The sequence below is a fragment of the Salmo salar genome, chromosome 11 (genome assembly GCF_965601325.2).
Source record: "Salmo salar chromosome 11, fSalSal1, whole genome shotgun sequence".
NCBI lineage: Eukaryota > Metazoa > Chordata > Actinopteri > Salmoniformes > Salmonidae > Salmo > Salmo salar.
Genome location: NC_138301.1, coordinates 21,480,621 through 21,498,382, shown reverse-complemented (window position 1 = coordinate 21,498,382; position 17,762 = coordinate 21,480,621). Strand labels below are relative to the sequence as shown.

The 17,762-nt window shown below is 42.1% G+C and overlaps 1 protein-coding gene across 1 annotated transcript; it reads left to right on the top strand.

Annotated features, from left to right (window-relative positions):
- The first annotated feature begins 6,261 nt into the window (after window positions 1–6,261).
- Window positions 6,262–17,562, top strand: LOC106562208 (hepatic triacylglycerol lipase). Its single transcript, XM_014126912.3, is given in 11 exon segments — window positions 6,262–6,383; window positions 8,454–8,635; window positions 9,615–9,794; window positions 9,980–10,049; window positions 10,052–10,090; window positions 10,235–10,471; window positions 11,279–11,514; window positions 14,252–14,285; window positions 14,531–14,575; window positions 17,151–17,417; window positions 17,549–17,562. Coding segments are annotated over 11 exon segments (1,401 nt in total). The 5' UTR covers window positions 6,262–6,286.
- Window positions 17,563–17,762: the final 200 nt, after the last annotated feature.

Below are 17,762 nucleotides of genomic sequence, written 5' to 3'. Positions count from 1 at the left end.
CTTTCATTGTCTGTCTTGATCAATCAATCCACATTAATTGTTTACTGATTAAGGGAAGTAACACACATTCAATGAGAAACTGTCACTAACCACTGTGTTCCACTAGCACTGGAATAAGTGCATTGGTAGTAACTGGAAGGTATTCAATATTACCCGTATGCAATCCTAAAAATAACAGGACAGAAAACTGGTCACGATCACTAAGTACAACCACTTAGTCACCCAGCGCAGTGTGGAGTGAATAAAACACTTTAAAAAGGCAGTAATCGGAAATGCTTATATAATGTCATGGAGAATAGATGAGGCATGATTTCTCTCTCTCTCTCTATCTCTTTAGGCCCGGTTTGTTGCCTCCCCTCCGCAGAGTTCATCTCACTGTATGTGTGCATAACAGACAGAGCACTAGGACCCTCACAGTGGCTCATGCCAGCTCACATACTGTACTCACAGAGAAAATAACTCTTTAAATTCAGTTTCAACTTGCAGCATCAGTCCCTACCTATACATCTCCCTTTAAATCAGAAATACAGGTGATGATTAAATTCCAGCCTGTGTCTATCCAGTTTACTTGCAGGGGTCTCAGGACACAGGTAACTGCCAAAATACAGTAAACATCAGCATAAAGTGGTCACTCTATGGAAAGGGGAGACTCAAGTGTCAGGGGACTCTTCTGAAGTCGGTACCATCGATGTGTCAACTTGTGTTTGTAGTGTCCAAACCGTTTGGGCTACAAACTAACGTGACCCCACTGTGGAAAGGGGAGATTGTCACAAACACGAAGTTGGCACATCGACTGTACTGACTTCAGATGAGTGCCAGTTTTGCTCTATGACCCCCACCAGTGCCACAGGACTGATCTGAAGGTAACTGGTACCCGTTAAACAAATTAATGGAAGTATGAAGGTAGTTTTGTGCCTATCCACAAAAAGGGGTTAAATATGTGTTTATGAATATGCTATTGTAACCGATGTGAAATGGCTAGTTAGTTAGCGGTGGTGCGCGCCAAAAGCGTTTCAATTGGGTAACGTCACTCGCTCTGAGACCTGAAGTAGTTGTTCCCCTTGCTCTGCAAGGGCCGCGGCTTTTGAGGCGAGATGGGTAACGATGCTTCGTGGGGTGTCAGTTGTTGATGTGTGCAGAGGGTCCCTGGTTCAAGCCCAGGTTGGGGTGAGGAGAGGGACGGAAGGTAAATTGTTTTCACTATTGAATGTGTTTCTCTGGGCTATAGTAGTAAAAACCAAATTTAATATTTTATCAAATACTTGTAAATATATATATATATATATACAGTATATACCTAAAGGGGTCCTAAAATTCAAAATCAAATAGCTAAATGATTCATAGTATGACCATCTTAGAACAATTCCATATGTCAGCACAGCAATATACTTTGTATCCCTCATTTACTCAGGTGTTTCCTTTATTTTGGAAGTTACCTGTACAATATACTTTATATCCCACGGTTCAGTGTACTGTTGGTCACAGAGCTGACAACACAGGTAACAAAGACCTGCGCCTCCTTGACCAGACAGGTCACTGACTGTATGTAGTCACGGTCAGTGAGGGGGACAGGGGTCCACTTCCCCTCTTCACAGGTGGTAAAACTGTAGGTTGACATGGGTCAGGTGACAGCAAACAGCAAACAAGCACTGCCTGTGTTTGAAAAAGCAAAGGTTCATTCTGTTTGCTCTTACCATAAGTTAACCTGCAGCTGACATCACAGACGACACAGGATGTTTCTTTAACTATTTGGGCTCTGCCGCTAGTCATCTAATCTAAAGACGTGAGCTCAGACAGAAGTACAATACACTACTTTGTTTAAGTTAACAGCTGGGTGTCATTGCTTGATAAAACATTGTCTCCATATAAACTGAAATGAATAGATCATGTTTATATACCATAGCTCTCCAAACAAACTTGGGAAATGTATATTTGAATTTGAATTCACCTCCAGAATTTAATGACCTACACAAATGGTATTCAAACCTTTTCAGCGGGACCCCATTTTTATTCGTAAGAATTTATTGCAACCCCACCCCAAATATAATGACACCAACTTAAAAACGGTACATTTCGATTTTTACATCAACAAATAACCTTCAATTTACTCAATAACATTTTATTTTTCAAATTATCTTTCTCAAAAACATTTGTATATTGTCTCATGGGTTGGTTGTTTAGCAACAAAACCGACAGGTGCGCAACTATGTGGCGAAACAGACGGGGTTGGCTATATTTAAACTATATTCTGTCACAATGTTTATTGAAAACATAAATACATAAATATAAATATAAATTGCACAATGAGCACTTGTTGTCTCTAAAATACATCATTATAGTTGTTGGTTTGCTAGCTTACCATATTAGCATAGATGTGGCATCAGTCAAAATACCTCAAAACAAGACATGGTATCAAGAACAAGGTAAAAACTAGCTGAAACAAACCACCTACGATTACCCACATAAAATCAAATCAAATGTATTTATAAAGCCCTTCTTACATCAGCAGATATCTCAAAGTGCTGTACAGAAACCAAGCCTAAAACCCCAAACAGCAAGCAATGCAGGTGTAGAAGCACAGTGGCTAGGAAAAACTCCCTAGAAAGGCCAGAACCTAGGAAGAAACCTAGAGAGGAACCAGGCTATGAGGGGTGGCCAGTCCTCTTCTAGCTGTGCCGGGTGGAGATTATAACAGAACATGGCCAAGATGTTCAAATGTTCATAGATGACCAACAGGGTCAAATAATAATAATCACAGTGGTTGTCGAGGGTGCAACAAGTCAGCACCTCAGGAGTAAATGTCAGTTGGCTTTTCGTAGCCGATCACATTCATTATCTCTACCGCTCCTGTTGTCTCTAGAGACATGGCAGCTTCTTGTCATTGTTGCTAGCTATCTGGCCATCCAGAATCACAACAACATACGTCCTTGTGCCCCATTGAAGCGTGCACATAGTTTTCGTGACGTTGTCAGATAACCTGTCTATAATCTGTACTCTTACTTTTTTAGTAAAAAAATTATAATATATATATTTTTTAATGGCGACCCCAATGCAATTCCTCAGTGACTCACGACCCCGACTTTGAATACCACAGACCTACACTATAGAAAGAGACCCGAACAGAGGTGCTATCCTACTGGGCACACCATGTCATTTCAACATGGACAATTGGATAATATTTGGTTGAGATGTTGATAAATGAGATTACAACCTATAAGATTGCAACCCACTCAAAAAGACACCCAATGTTTGTTAAATTCCCAATGTGTTATTACTATGCATTCAACAATCTAAAACCACAACCAAATTCCAATGGAAAGACAATGTCACATTTTTGGTTTAGTAATGTGTTATCACCATTTTAAAAAACCTCTTAAGGATCCTTTTTTTTCAATTTTTGCCTGAAATGAAACACCCAAATCTAACTTCCTGTAGCTCAGGACCTGAAGCAAGGGGTTCAAACATGACCTCAGACACAGCGGGGTTCAAACTGTAGAACCCAGTTTCTACATTTGAATATAAAAATAGATTTTATCAAACAAAACTATGCTACATTTTATCTTTGGGTCTCTCAGGATGACAAATCAGAGCAAGATTACTGAATGTAAGTACATTATTTACCTTCAGAGGTGAATGTGTCAAACCAGTTGCCGTGATAAAAGTTTTGTTGTTGTTGTGCACTCTCCTCAAAAAATAGCATGGTATTTTTTCACTGTAATAGCTACTGTAAATTGGACAGTGCAGTTAGATTAACAAGAATTTAAGCGTTCTGCCCATATAAGACATATCTATGTCCTGGGAAATGTTTTTGTTACTTACAACATCATGCTTATCACATTAGCACACATTAGCTCAACCGTCCCGCGGGGGGACACCAATCCCGTAAAGGTTCATGTGTTATCACTGTACTTCATCTAATAGCACAACCAAATGACTTGGATTGCAGTTAAAATTACATAAAAAAATAAATCTATGCCATTCGAGATTCTGGGCAGATTATTACAGTAATTTTTACAGCAATTGTGAAGATCTCCACAGAGCTGGGATCTTGAACATGCATGCTTTCTATGATTACATAAGAAGACATTTATAGTTACAGTAACCATGGATGTGTTACTCATTTTAAGGTTGAATAAATACTGTTACATTAGTTTGTAAGATGCCTTAACTTTAGGCTATTTACTGAATTACAAAAGTCATATTGAATTGTGTTTGGATGACAACGCAACCAAACATCAACATTTGAAGGAGCGGTATCTTCTGTTTGGATACAGTTCTATCGGTGCCACTGACTTAGTCAGGCTTTCTAGTTTGTCTGCATATTAATAATTGATATGTTGGATTCACGTTTCCATCTCAACCAAAATCCTAAATTAAGGAATAGGACTAAATGAAATCAGCCTTTTTTTTATTGCACTTTAAATTAAGTTTGATTTATTCCTTTTCTTTAAACTTTGATGTTTGGTTGAGATGTAGACATGAATCCAACATTATTATTAACTAATTTGGAAATCAACCAAAGCTTGAAACTCTAGGCCTACAGTGCCTTCGGAAAGTATTCTGACCCCTTGACTTTTTCCAAATTTTGTTACGTTACAGCCTAAATCGTTTTTTTTTGTCATCAATCTACACACAATACCCCACTGTGACGAAGCAAAAACAGGTTTTTAGAAATGTTTGCAAATGTATAAAAAATGAAAAAATGAAATATTACATTTACATAAGTATTCAGACCCTTTACTCAGTACTTTGTTGAAGCACCTTTGGCAGCGATTAGCTTTGCGTCTTCTTGTGTATAAGGCTACAAGCTTGGCACACCTGTATTTGGGGAGTTTCTCCCATTCTTCTCTGCAGATCCTCTCAAGCTCTGTCAGGTTGGATGGGGAGCGTCGCTGTCCAGCTATTTTCAGGTCTCTCCAGAGATGTTCGATCATGTTCAAGTCCGGGCTCTGGCTGGGCCACTCAAGCACATTCAGAGACTTGTCCCGAAGCCACTCCTGTGTTGTCTTGGCTGTGTGCTTAGGGTCATTGTCCTGTTGGAAGGTGAACCTTCACCCCAGTCTGAGGTCCTGAGCGCTCTGGAGCAGGTTTTCATTAAGGGTCTCTCTATACTTTGCTCCGTTCATCTTTCCCTTGACCCTAACTAGTCTCCCAGTCCCTGCCGTTGATAAACATCCCCACAGCATGATGCTGCCACCACCAAGCTTAACCCGTAGGGATGGTGCCAGGTTTCCTCCAGACGTGACGCTTGGTATTCAGGCCAAAGAGTTCAATCTTGGTTTCATCAGACCAGAGAATCTTTTTTCTCATGGTCTGAGCGTCCCTTAGGTGCCTTTTGGTAAACTCCAAGCGGGCTGTCATTTGCTTTTACTGAAGAGTGGCTTTCGTCTGGCAAGACGGAAAGTAAACAGAAGTTGAAATAGTAGAACTAAGATTGTTAGTGCTTTTATCCCTTTTGTCTAAGAGATATTGATTCAAACTAAGAGGACAATGGAGGATGCGATAGAACTGACAAATGAAGACATTTTTTCCAGAAGTTTCCAGTAAACTGAAGAAACACTAACAGGCATGGTTAACACTAACAGGCATGGTTAACATTAACAGGCATGGTTAACACTAACAGGCATGGTTAACACTAACAGGCATGGTTAACATTAACAGGCATGGTTAACACTAACAGGCACGGTTAACATTAAAAGGCACGGTTAACACTAACAGGCATGGTTAACAATAACAGGCATGGTTAACAATAACAGGCATGGTTAACATTAACAGGCATGGTTAACACTAACAGGCATGGTTAACACTAACAGGCATGGTTAACACTAACAGGCATGGTTAACATGGTTAACACTAACAGGCATGGTTAACATTAACAGGCATGGTTAACGTTAACAAAAGCTTGGGGTCATCCAGTATCTTTGCTCTCTGCTACAAAACCGTTTCACAATCAGCCCATTCTTCCACCCACCCAACACCCACCTCTGCACTTTTGCAATCTGGGACGACAGCCAATCAGGACCTGACTTGTCTCCCTTTCCCAGGTACCCTTGCTCCTACTTTTTCCTACTCTATCTGAGTACAAAGTGTTCTTTACTCTCTTCTCAAGCCCACCCTGACTTCATGAATCACCCCCTGCATACATCTTCAGTGAGGGCCTCACCTCCAGCTCACACTCAGCTTAAATATTAATAACTCCCCTCTTCTATTAGCCTTATTCAGCTGCTGTGCTCTCCACCTGAGGTGTGTGTGTATGTAGGATTACCTGGGAGTCTGTGTCGACACCATGGCTCTGGTCCAGGTGCTCAGAGTCCTGTGCTGCCTGCTGCTCACTTATCACCTGGGTGATGCCAGGAAAATCAAGGGAAGTGGAACAGATGAGTGTCTGATTTGTCACTTTAAAACTTCCTGGGTTGGGTGTTAATCAAAAATAGCCCTTTCCACACTTTGAAAATACAAAGAGGTACATGAAATATACAGTTGAAGTCGGAAATGTACATACACCTTAGCTAAATACATTTAAACTCAGTTTTTCACAATTCCTGACATTTAATCCAAGTAAAAAACCCTGTCTTAGGTCAGTTAGGATCACCACTTTATTTTAAGAATGTGAAATGTAAGAATAATAATAGAAAGAATGATTTATTTCAGCTTTTATTTCTTTCATCACATTCCCAGTGGGTCAGAAGTTTACATACACTCAATTAGTATTTGGTAGCATTGCCTTTAAATTGTTTAACTTGGGTCAAACGTTTCGGGTAGCCTTCCACAAGCTTCCCACAATAAGTTGGGTGAATGTTGGCCCATTCCTCCTGACAGAGCTGGTGTAACTGAGTCAGGTTTTTAGGCCTCCTTGCTCGCACACGCTTTTTCAGTTCTGCCCACAATTTTTCTATGGGATAGAGGTCAGGGCTTTGTGATGGCCACTCCAATACCTTGACTTTGTTGTCCTTAAGCCATTTTGCCACAACTTTGGAAGTATGCTTGGGGTCATTGTCCATTTGGAAGACCCATTTGCGACCAAGCTTTAACTTCTTGACTGATGTCTTGAGATGTTGCTTCAATATATCCACATAATTTTCCTTCCTCATGCGGCCATCTATTTTGTGAAGTGCACCAGTCCCTCCTGCAGCAAAGCACTTCCACAACATGATGCTGCCACCCCTGTGTTTCATGGTTGGGATGGTGTTCTCCGGCTTGCAAGCCTCCCCATTTTTCCTCCTAACATAACGATGGTCATGATGCCCAAACAGTTACATTTTTGTTTCATCAGACCAGAGGACATTTCTCCAAAAAGTACGATCTTTGTCCTCATGTGCAGTTGCAAACCGTAGTCTGGCTTTTTTTCTGGCGGTTTTGGGGCAGTGGCTTCTTCCTTGCTGAGCGGCCTTTCAGGTTATGTCGATATAGGACTCGTTTTACTGTGGATATAGATACTTTTGTACCTGTTTCCTCCAGCATCTTCACAAGGTCCTTTGCTGTTGTTCTGGGATTGATTTGCACTTTTTGTACCAAAGTACGTTCATCTCTAGGAGACAGAACGCGTCTCCTTCCTGAACGGTTTGACGGCTGCGTGGTCCCATGGGGTTTATACTTACCTACTATTGTTTGTACAGATGAACGTGGTACCTTCAGGCATTTGGAAATTGCTCCCAAGGATGAACCAGACTTGTGGAGGTCTACCATTTTATTTCTAGGGGCTGTGCTTATTTTCTGAATGCCCGAATGCATGTTGTTCAAGTAATAACTCTCCTATTTGGGTCAAAATGGTGACTGTGAAATGACCAATTCTGAGAATAAAGATACTAACTGTGCTAGTTAGATGTAAAATAGATTACTGTTGTGAAGTATCTACTACAATACTATCATTGTTGTGGCTGAAGTGACAACAATGTGGAGGGAGAGTTTGGCGAAAATAAAACAAACACTGCATATAAAATATAAACAAATATTTAAAATATATATATAACATATAAATATTAAATATTAATATAAAATATTTTTTTAAATACAGTAAGTTGTATGAACAAAACAAATCTACCATCTCTAAGGGCTGTTTCCCAACTCATATTTCTTGCAATCACAAATGAAAGCTGGATTACATTATCACCACACAAAGTTATACTGTATATTGGGCAGTGTCTCTAGTCCAGTGTCCACTCATGGTCAAACTAGACAAGGAATACACAGACTCTAGTCACAAGTTAACACTTACCAGAACAAAAAGTCAATGCAGAGGGTGAGTGTACAGGGTTTGAACCCTGTGCTGTTCAATAATCAGGTATGTATGAAATGCACATGCATGAAAATGCTTGCTCTACCACTCTGTACACAATAATCTGTTGTTGTACTTCAAAACACATTATTGTCAAATATAAAATCCTAAAACATTATACCTTTTTACTCTATTATTACTCTGCATTGACCATGTTTGTATTTTTTTATGTTTGTAGTGGACCCGAAGCCTGTCCTGAGAATTAAGATGCCTCACATTACCAGCACAGTCTTCAAGCTCTACTCTGATGGTGCTAGAGACATAGAGGACTGGTGCACGGTGGAGGCTTTCAGACCTCATACTCAGACCTCCTGTGGTTTCAACAGCAGTCATCCTCTCATCATTATCATGGTCGGTACGGCCTGTTCTCTCCTCTCCTCCTGGCTCAACTAGTGATGACACATACACAACATGGCCATTAGCTCCTATGTAAAACACATCACTAATGGACAGTAGATGCACCCAATGATATACAGTGGAGGAACAGATATAATATGGTGGCAGTTCTCCTTATTTTACTCAGTTGTTGTTCTGCACTTCAGATGCAGGCCGGTAAATGTGATGGAAACTGTAGTAAGTTATATAGATTTGTATGGTCCCTTACAACAAAATGTGAGCCAAATGAGTAGGGTTGCAAAGCTACAGGTGAATTACCAAAGTTACCGGCATCTTCTATCATTTTGGTAATGAACAGGTAATATATGGTAACTTTTGTAATTTATACTTTAATAACTTTTATAAATGTCTTCATATATAGAATACATGTTTTATATTTGTGTCCATATTATCCATGAGTTTCTAGTGATTATGGTTCAAGAAAAAATTATTATGAAAAAAAAATATGAAAAAAGCATCCTATCAGCAATGACATTATTTTTGAATTACCTCTGCAACTCTTCCAACTATTTATTTTTTTCACAACTGCTACCAGTTTGGCGACAAAATACATTTTGACATATTAAAGTAAATAAAAGTGTGTAAAAAAATAAATAAAATGATATTTCATGCTGAAACCCTCATATTAAACACCAATGGTATTCACTAAGTTGATAGTTTAAATTTATAATAATGTTTAACAGCTTTGTATTTTAAAACTATGTTATTTGATATATTTGACATGTGATAAGGCCACATAGAGGGACAGAAATAATTATGTACACCTGTGATAATCTGGAGTACTCAAAAAGGCCACTAGATGTCATCTGATAAAATTCCCCCGAAAACCTTGAAAGTTACCAAAATTCTGAGAGTTTACTGGTAAACGTAGAAGGATTCCAGTAAGATACCCTCCCTTTCCAACCCTACAAATGAGACTAAAACCCATTTCTCTTTTTCCAAGATAAACGCTCTGATGGAGAGCTGGGTGCCCGTTCTTGCTTCTGCTCTGAAGACCAGTCTTGGAAATGTCAATGTGATCGTCACTGACTGGCTTTTACAGGCCAATATGAACTACCCTAACGCAGCCCAGAACACTAGGGCAGTGGGGAAGGACATAGCATTCCTGCTACAGTGGCTGCAGGTGAGAGAGAGTCAGAAAAGTGTTCAACGTGTTCAACAAGGATTGTCATAGCAAAGTACTGTTTGTGTGACAGAAATGTGAAGACAAGTTCTTTAGGAGATATAATGTCTCCTACAAAAGACAATAATGCCACATCACCTCCTTTTCACATCAACACTAAAATAATAGTGATCTTTGTGTGTCAGGAGTTTTACCAGTTTCCTGCAGAGAAAGTTCATCTGATTTGATACAGTCTTGGTGCTCACATCTCTGGATTTGCTACCTGGGAGGATCTGGAAAGATTGGACGAATCACTGGTGAGACTTTCTACTCTCTGTAAATATTTTGTCACACCATTTCCTTGCTAAATAATGCATTAGAGTACAATTCTTATAGAAGTATCCAAGTCTAATGGCACTCTGGTGAAAAGCCTGAGATCCTTTGTGTTTTTTTTTGTCCAGGTCTGGATCCAGCAGGTCCCCTGTTTGAGGGCATGGCAGCATCAGACAGACTGTCCCCTGATGATGCCCTCTTTGTGGATGCCATCCACACCTACACTCAAGAACGCATGGGGCTGAGTGTGGGCATCAAGCAGCCTATGGCACATGTTGACTTCTACCACAACGGGGGTGACTTCCAACCAGGATGCCACCCTTTCCAGAGCTTAATGGAACATATTGCCTTGCATGGAATCAATGGTGAGTCTGTCACAGTGGTGGAGTGGGGAGGGGAGAGTCATTTGGCATATAGAAAAATATTGGTAGGGTATATTAAGGGGAAGAGCTGTTTTTGATCAGAGTAAACCATTACCACTTATCTTGCAGAGAGGCTCAAACTAAAATAATAAAGCAGTAGCGTGTGAAAACAGTGCCTCATCTTATATTCACGCTGCTCTGCTGAATATGAATAGAATTCCCAATAGTCTGAAATAAGTGGTAGTGGGATTTCGGGGGATTCAATCAAAAACTTTTTTTTTCTTACATGAAAGACAGAAGCACATTAAAGCATCTGTCATCCTCATGAGTTAATTAGCCAAATACGCCTCCCTCAGCCCTGTCCGTCTACTCTGCATTCTGCCTCCAGGCTATGATGAGATCTCCTCAGGAGAAGCAGGCCTGAAGACAGGTCTCAGATCAGTCTGCTCACAGACATAAAGAGGTAGACAGGCCTTTTTACCCAGAGAAGTGACAGGACATCATCTGCTTTGGGGATAATGACCAATCCCCAAATAATGACCAACTAAAAAGTATAATCAGAATATAATCAGAATCTTGTTAAGGCGTAGTCTGTATTCTGAGGAGAGGAAAAGATTGAAGGCTGGAACAGATACAGTTCTGAATAGCCTCAGTCCCAGTTCATTTAACCAGGGCTAGAATGATGCAGTGACCTGATCACAAAGGGGAACATTTGAGTCCAAAGTTTGAATGCTCAATTCATATGTGTTACAGTCTTATTACCTGCCCCCTTTTAAAATTCCAGTCACGTTTCCACTCTTTCTCCGCTAGGTTTTGAGCAGACAGTGAAATGTGCCCGTGAGTGTTCAGTCTACCTGTTCATCGACTCCCTTCTGAACAAAGACAAGCAGATCATGGCCTGCAGATGCAGTGATGATAACGCCTTTGAGAAGGGTACCTGCCTGGACTACCGCAAGAACAAATGCAACACACTGGGCTATAATGTCAGGAGGGTGTGCAGTGTCGCCGGCAAGAAGCTCGACAACAAAACCCACTCTTCCATGTACGTTGGAAATACTGTAGAATGTCAGAAGTCCTTCCTTAACAAGCAGGAAAACGTGTAGTTGGCACAGGCAGGAGCCTAGAGTAATACATGTTAACTTCATGGCATTGTACTGTACTGTACAAAACCAGGAATAACATTTTGCATAAGAGCTTTCTGGAACATGAGTCCATGGTCAATAACACCATAAAGTCTCATGGGAAGAAACAAGCAGGGAATTGTAGGCATGTTACATTATTTGATGCAATACCATATTAGTTTGATGCAAAGACCATTTTAGTTGGGACACACTTTGGTCAATATATGCCATGACAAGATCTCACTAGGAAATAAGGTTCTAGGGTCTATTTCAGATCAAGGGGACCGTTTTTGGTGTCTGTATAAGCACTTTGTGACATCTGCTGATGTAAAAAGGGCTTTATAAAACACACTTGATTGATTGATATGATGAGGTAAAGTCTCTGGAACTTTGGTAAGGGTGTAGTGACAGGAGCTTAGAAATCTGAGACTGTGGCTTTATTGAAAAAGACTTCATCTGCTGTGGAGCACAGCCAATAAGAGCCACTTTAAAGCTTCTCCTCCTCTGAAGCCAATGAGGCAGTTAAAGTCCTATCCCAGTCTCCTTTTCAATCTTTATTTAACTAGGTAAGTCAGTTAAGAACAAATTATTATTTACAACTACAGCCTACCAGAGAACAGTGGGTTAACTGCCTTGTTCAGGAGTAGAACGACAAATGTTTACCTTATCAGCTCGGGGATTCGCTCCAACAACCTTTTGGTTACTGGCCCAAAGCTCGAACCACTAGCCTACCTGCCGCTGACATCAACAACATCCTGACACCAACACCATCCTGACACCAACACCATCCTGACACCAACAACATCCTGACACCAACACCATCCTGACACCAACACCATCCTGACATCAACACCATCCTGACACCAACAACATCCTGACACCAACACCATCCTGACACCAACACCATCCTGACACCAACACCATCCTGACATCAGCACCATCCTGACACCAACACCATCCTGACAACAACACCAACCTGACACCAAAACCATCCTGACACCAACACCATCCTGACACCAACACCATCCTGACATCAACACCATCCTGACACCAACACCATCCTGACAACAACACCAACCTGACACCAACACCATCCTGACATCAACACCATCCTGACACCAACACCATCCTGACACCAACACCGTCCTGACATCAACACCACCCTGACACCAACACCATCCTGACAACAACACCAACCTGACACCAAAACCATCCTGACACCAACACCATCCTGACACCAACACCATCCTGACATCAACACCATCCTGACACCAACACCATCCTGACAACAACACCAACCTGACACCAACACCATCCTGACATCAACACCATCCTGACACCAACACCATCCTGACACCAACACCGTCCTGACATCAACACCATCCTGACACCAACACCATCCTGACATCAACAACATCCTGACACCAACACCATCCTGACACCAACAACCACCTGACACCAACACCATCCTGACACCAACACCATCCTGACAACAACACCATCCTGACACCAACACCAACCTGACACCAACACCATCCTGACACCAACACCATCCTGACAACAACACCATCCTGACACCAACACCATCCTGACAACAACACCATCCTGACATCAACACCATCCTGACATCAACACCATCCTGACACCAACACCATCCTGACACCAACACCATCCTGACAACAACACCATCCTGACACCAACACCAACCTGACACCAACACCATCCTGACACCAACACCGTCCTGACATCAACACCATCCTGACACCAACACCATCCTGACATCAACAACATCCTGACACCAACACCATCCTGACACCAACAACTACCTGACACCAACACCATCCTGACACCAACACCATCCTGACAACAACACCATCCTGACACCAACACCAACCTGACACCAACACCATCCTGAGCACCAACACCATCCTGACAACAACACCATCCTGACACCAACACCATCCTGACAACAACACCATCCTGACATCAACACCATCCTGACATCAACACCATCCTGACATCAACACCATCCTGACATCAACACCAACCTGACACCAACACCATCCTGACATCAACACCAACCTGACACCAACCACAAGCTTCAGTGTCTGGAAAGTGTTGCTACAGCATATTACAACACTGCACTCATCACTATCACACACATAGACAGACACTACCTGACGGTGAGACGCATGCGTGTGGACAGCAGGCTTTGCAGGTTTGTGTGTGTGTGTGTGTGTGAGAGGGCATGTGTGTGTGAGCAGTAGGTGAGTCTGTAACAGTAGCTGGTGTATGTTATGTCAGGGTGTGTGTTGGTCTGTGTGTAGGTGTGTGTGTTGGGTGGTGTGTCAGTGTGTGTGTGTAGGGTGTGTAGGTGTGTGTTATGTCAGGGTGTATGTAGGTTTGTGTGTAGGATGTGTAGGTGTCTGTAAGTGTAACATTATCTACTGTCTCTCTACTGGCCTCTCTGATTAGAGCATGAAACTCTGCCTCCTGCAAGTCTGGCCCCGCCCAGAAGCTGATTTCATAAACAAAGCTCTGTGGAAACAGGGAGAAGGGATGGAATGGTTGCTCTGGCAATGGGCGGGAAGTGGTTGAGGAAGCGGGGGTCAGGTGACCAGAGCAGGCGCCAGTCAGGCAGGGAGTAGACCAGTGACGCCAGCAGGTCAGGGTTCAGACACACACTGACGTCATCAGTGAGGTCATCAGCCCACAGCCAGTCTAGCTGTCCCATTGCCTCGGCCGCCACCCACAGAGACCCCTGCTCCTCAGCCAGGGAAAGCCCGTAGGGGGTCAGCATATGCTCCAGACTCCACCCCAGGTCAGGGATTGACTGAAAGGCTTTGGGCCATGCTCCCCAGAGGAGGAGCTGGTGTAAGGCAGGCGGGGACCAGGGACTGATGTGAACTCTCTGAAAGACTAGGCCGCTCATACCATGCAGAACCTCCTCTCTCTGTATTCTCTCTCCTCTCTCTCCTCTCTCAGTATCTCCATCTGAGGCAGTAGAGAAGGACGCAGAACGTATCCCCCAACACCTACACACTCCTCTCCCTCACCTTCACACACACTGACCTCTCCCTCACCTACACGCTCCTTACCACGGCTGCTACAGTCTCTCTCCCTTCCCTCATCCTCTGAGTCGTAGGTTATGTGTGTGTCTGCCAGTAAGTCCACTAGTGTCTATGTGTTCGTGATCATCCGAGGGTGTGTGGTGGTGGTGTGTGTGTGTGTGTGTGTGTGTGTGTGTGTGTGTAGGGTGTAGCCAGTAGCAATGTGTGTGTGTGTGTCTTGTATCTCAGGGCAACAGGCATTTAGTCTCTGGGGGGAGGAGTGTATGGGCAGGGGGAGGGGCTATGTAACCATGGAGATAGAAACCAGAACCAGAAAGTCCTGAACCAACCTGACGGGATGATTAGAACTAGAGGAGAGAAAATCCCTATGTATGTAATGTGATAGTTCAGCAGGTATGTGGTAGGTCAGTGTGTGTCCTCCCAGAATGCGTTTCATTTATCACCTGATTTACTTAACAAAAGGCACATCATAATATGTGGTCCAAGTATCCTCATGACATGGCAAAAGTTGGGGTGTGGGCCTTTCGTATTTTGTTCTCTATTACTCCTCTATTGTTCCCTCAAGTAAGGGGGAGGCCGATGACATCAGAGGGCACCATCAGACCAACTCCTTGAATGGCCTACTCCTTGAAGTTTGCAGTTTTGTCTAGAAAACACTATTTCCTTAAAACATCATTTTTTTACCCTTAAGTGATTACTGTATTTATACGTGGGATATTGTTTTTCAACAGGAAAAGTTCAAAAATATCTGGAGTGCGTCTTTAAGTATTGTAGCTGTGGCCCTGATATGAGCTGAGTTTTCATGCAGACAGTACACTGGGGCTACAGAGTTCAAGTCTCTACATGCAGTGCCAAGTGAATGTCTACACACCCCTTGCACAGTCTTCAAATTTTGCTGCCTTAAAATTACATCTAAAAAGTGATTAAATTAGATTTTTTTCCTACAGACCTACTCCACATTTTCAAAGTGAAAGAATATTAAAGAACATTTTCCAAATTAATCAAAAATATAAAAAATGAAGATGTCTAGATTGTGTATGTCTTCACATCCCAGAGTTATACTTGGTGGAAGCACCATTGGCAACCATCACAGCTGTTAATAATTTTGAATAAGATTCTACCAACTTCGCACAACTCTTAGGGCAACATACATCCATTGTTTTTGACAAAATTGCTCAAACTCAGTAAATTTGGTTGGGAATCATTGATGGACAGTAATATTTAAACTTTGTCTCTGATTTTTAAGCAGATTTAAGTTAGAATGTAGACTGGACAAGGAACGCTCAACACCTATGGAAAAGCCATTCTGGTGTGTCTTTGGCATTAACATTTGTGTGTTATATATTCAGAAAACTGACGCAGGGTTTCCGCTAACTTTTTATCTGGGCTTTACTGCTTTCATATGTCTTTTGATCCTGACAAACTCCCCAGTCCCTGCAGGTGACAAACATACCCATAACATGATGCTGCCAAATATATATTGAGTGTTCCTGAATGGTCCAGTCTCAGCCTTGACTTAAATCTGCTTGAAAATCAGAGACAAGGTTTGAATACTTCTGCCCATCAATGATTCCCATCCTAATTTATTGAGCTTGACCAATTTTGACAAAATAACTATATGATGTCATAGGAGCTGTGCAAGGTTGGTAGAATCTTATTAAAAATGATTCACAGCTGTAGCTGCTGTCAAAGGTGCTTCAACCAAGTAATAACTCTGGGGTGTGAAGACAATCGATACATCTTAATTTTGTTTTACTAATTTAGAAGATTTTCTAGAATTAGATTGTGTAGCTCTATCTGATCTAATCCCTTTTTAGATTTAATTTAAAGTCAGTTAAATGTGAAGACTGTGAAAGGGGTCTGTAGACTTTCACTAGAGACTGGATCCAGTCAGCTCTCAGTCTGCCCCTGTACAACGTAGAGCTTCCCCATGGGTAGCAGTAATAGCAGTAGCAGTAATAGCAGTAATAGCAGTAGCAGTAATAGCAGTAATAGCAGTAGCAGTAATAGGGTAGCAGTAATGGAAGTACATGGAAACAGCTCATACCTCTGAATGAAATAGGACTATAAATGGAGAGGGAGATATCAATAATTGATGTGTGTGTGCATCACAAAGGAACACTCTCCCTGCCAACCCACTGTACATTTTGATCCCATTCTGCTGTACATCGCCTTATGAATGATTTACGTGCATCTACACTAAGAGTAGAGAGTCACATTCTTGTTCCTCCCTACTGTCAGAGCCGCTACACTTCTGGAGGGGGATGAAAATACTGTATTTCCTCATCCCCACCCCTGAATGTCCTTATAAAAGAGGCTGCCCAAGACTATGGTTATTTCACATGCACAGCAGTTTCAGCTAACAAATAACAATTTAATAGTCAAACCCTTTTTCTGCTTTTCAGGTTCATTACTTGCAGCCCATGTGTGAAAGAAACCTAGGAAAAAAACCTGAGGAAGTGCATCAAGGTGAATGTACTTCTCTCTAACCTCTCTCTCTTCCTCTCAGCATCGAGGAGATCTCAGGCAATAAGACATACACCTTTCTGATCACCCTGGACTCAGACATTGGGGACCTGATGATGCTGATGTTCTGCTGGGAGGGGAGTGTTGTGAACAATATGTGAAGCGAGATGCAGACCTTTAACCCCTTGGGCAGTGGGGGAATGAGGCCCAAGCTCACTGTGGGCAAAATCCGTGTCAAAGCAGGCGAGACACAAAATAGGTGGGTATCCATCCCTCTGGGGGGCAAGGAGGGTGAGAGATTGAATTGCATTAATAAAGATCAATAAAGGTCGTTGAGGAATGGGTGTGGGTGTGGGTAGGTGAGAAGGGAGTGGACACACATTGAGAGCTCTGTCTGCTAACGTGCCCGTTTGGCTCGTTAGTCACCCAGCTATGAACTACCAGAGGGGCTCAACTTTCTCTGGATGGCAAGGTTATCTAACACTAATTGTGATAAGGCATGTTGATGGCAGCCCTCGTTATATAACAAGATAAAAGATAAATAAAGAATGAAATAGATAGTTAGTGAAAGGCACTTAATCCTAATGGGTATACACAGGCAGAGACAGGCTAGTGGGGCGTAGTAGAGTCTTGTCA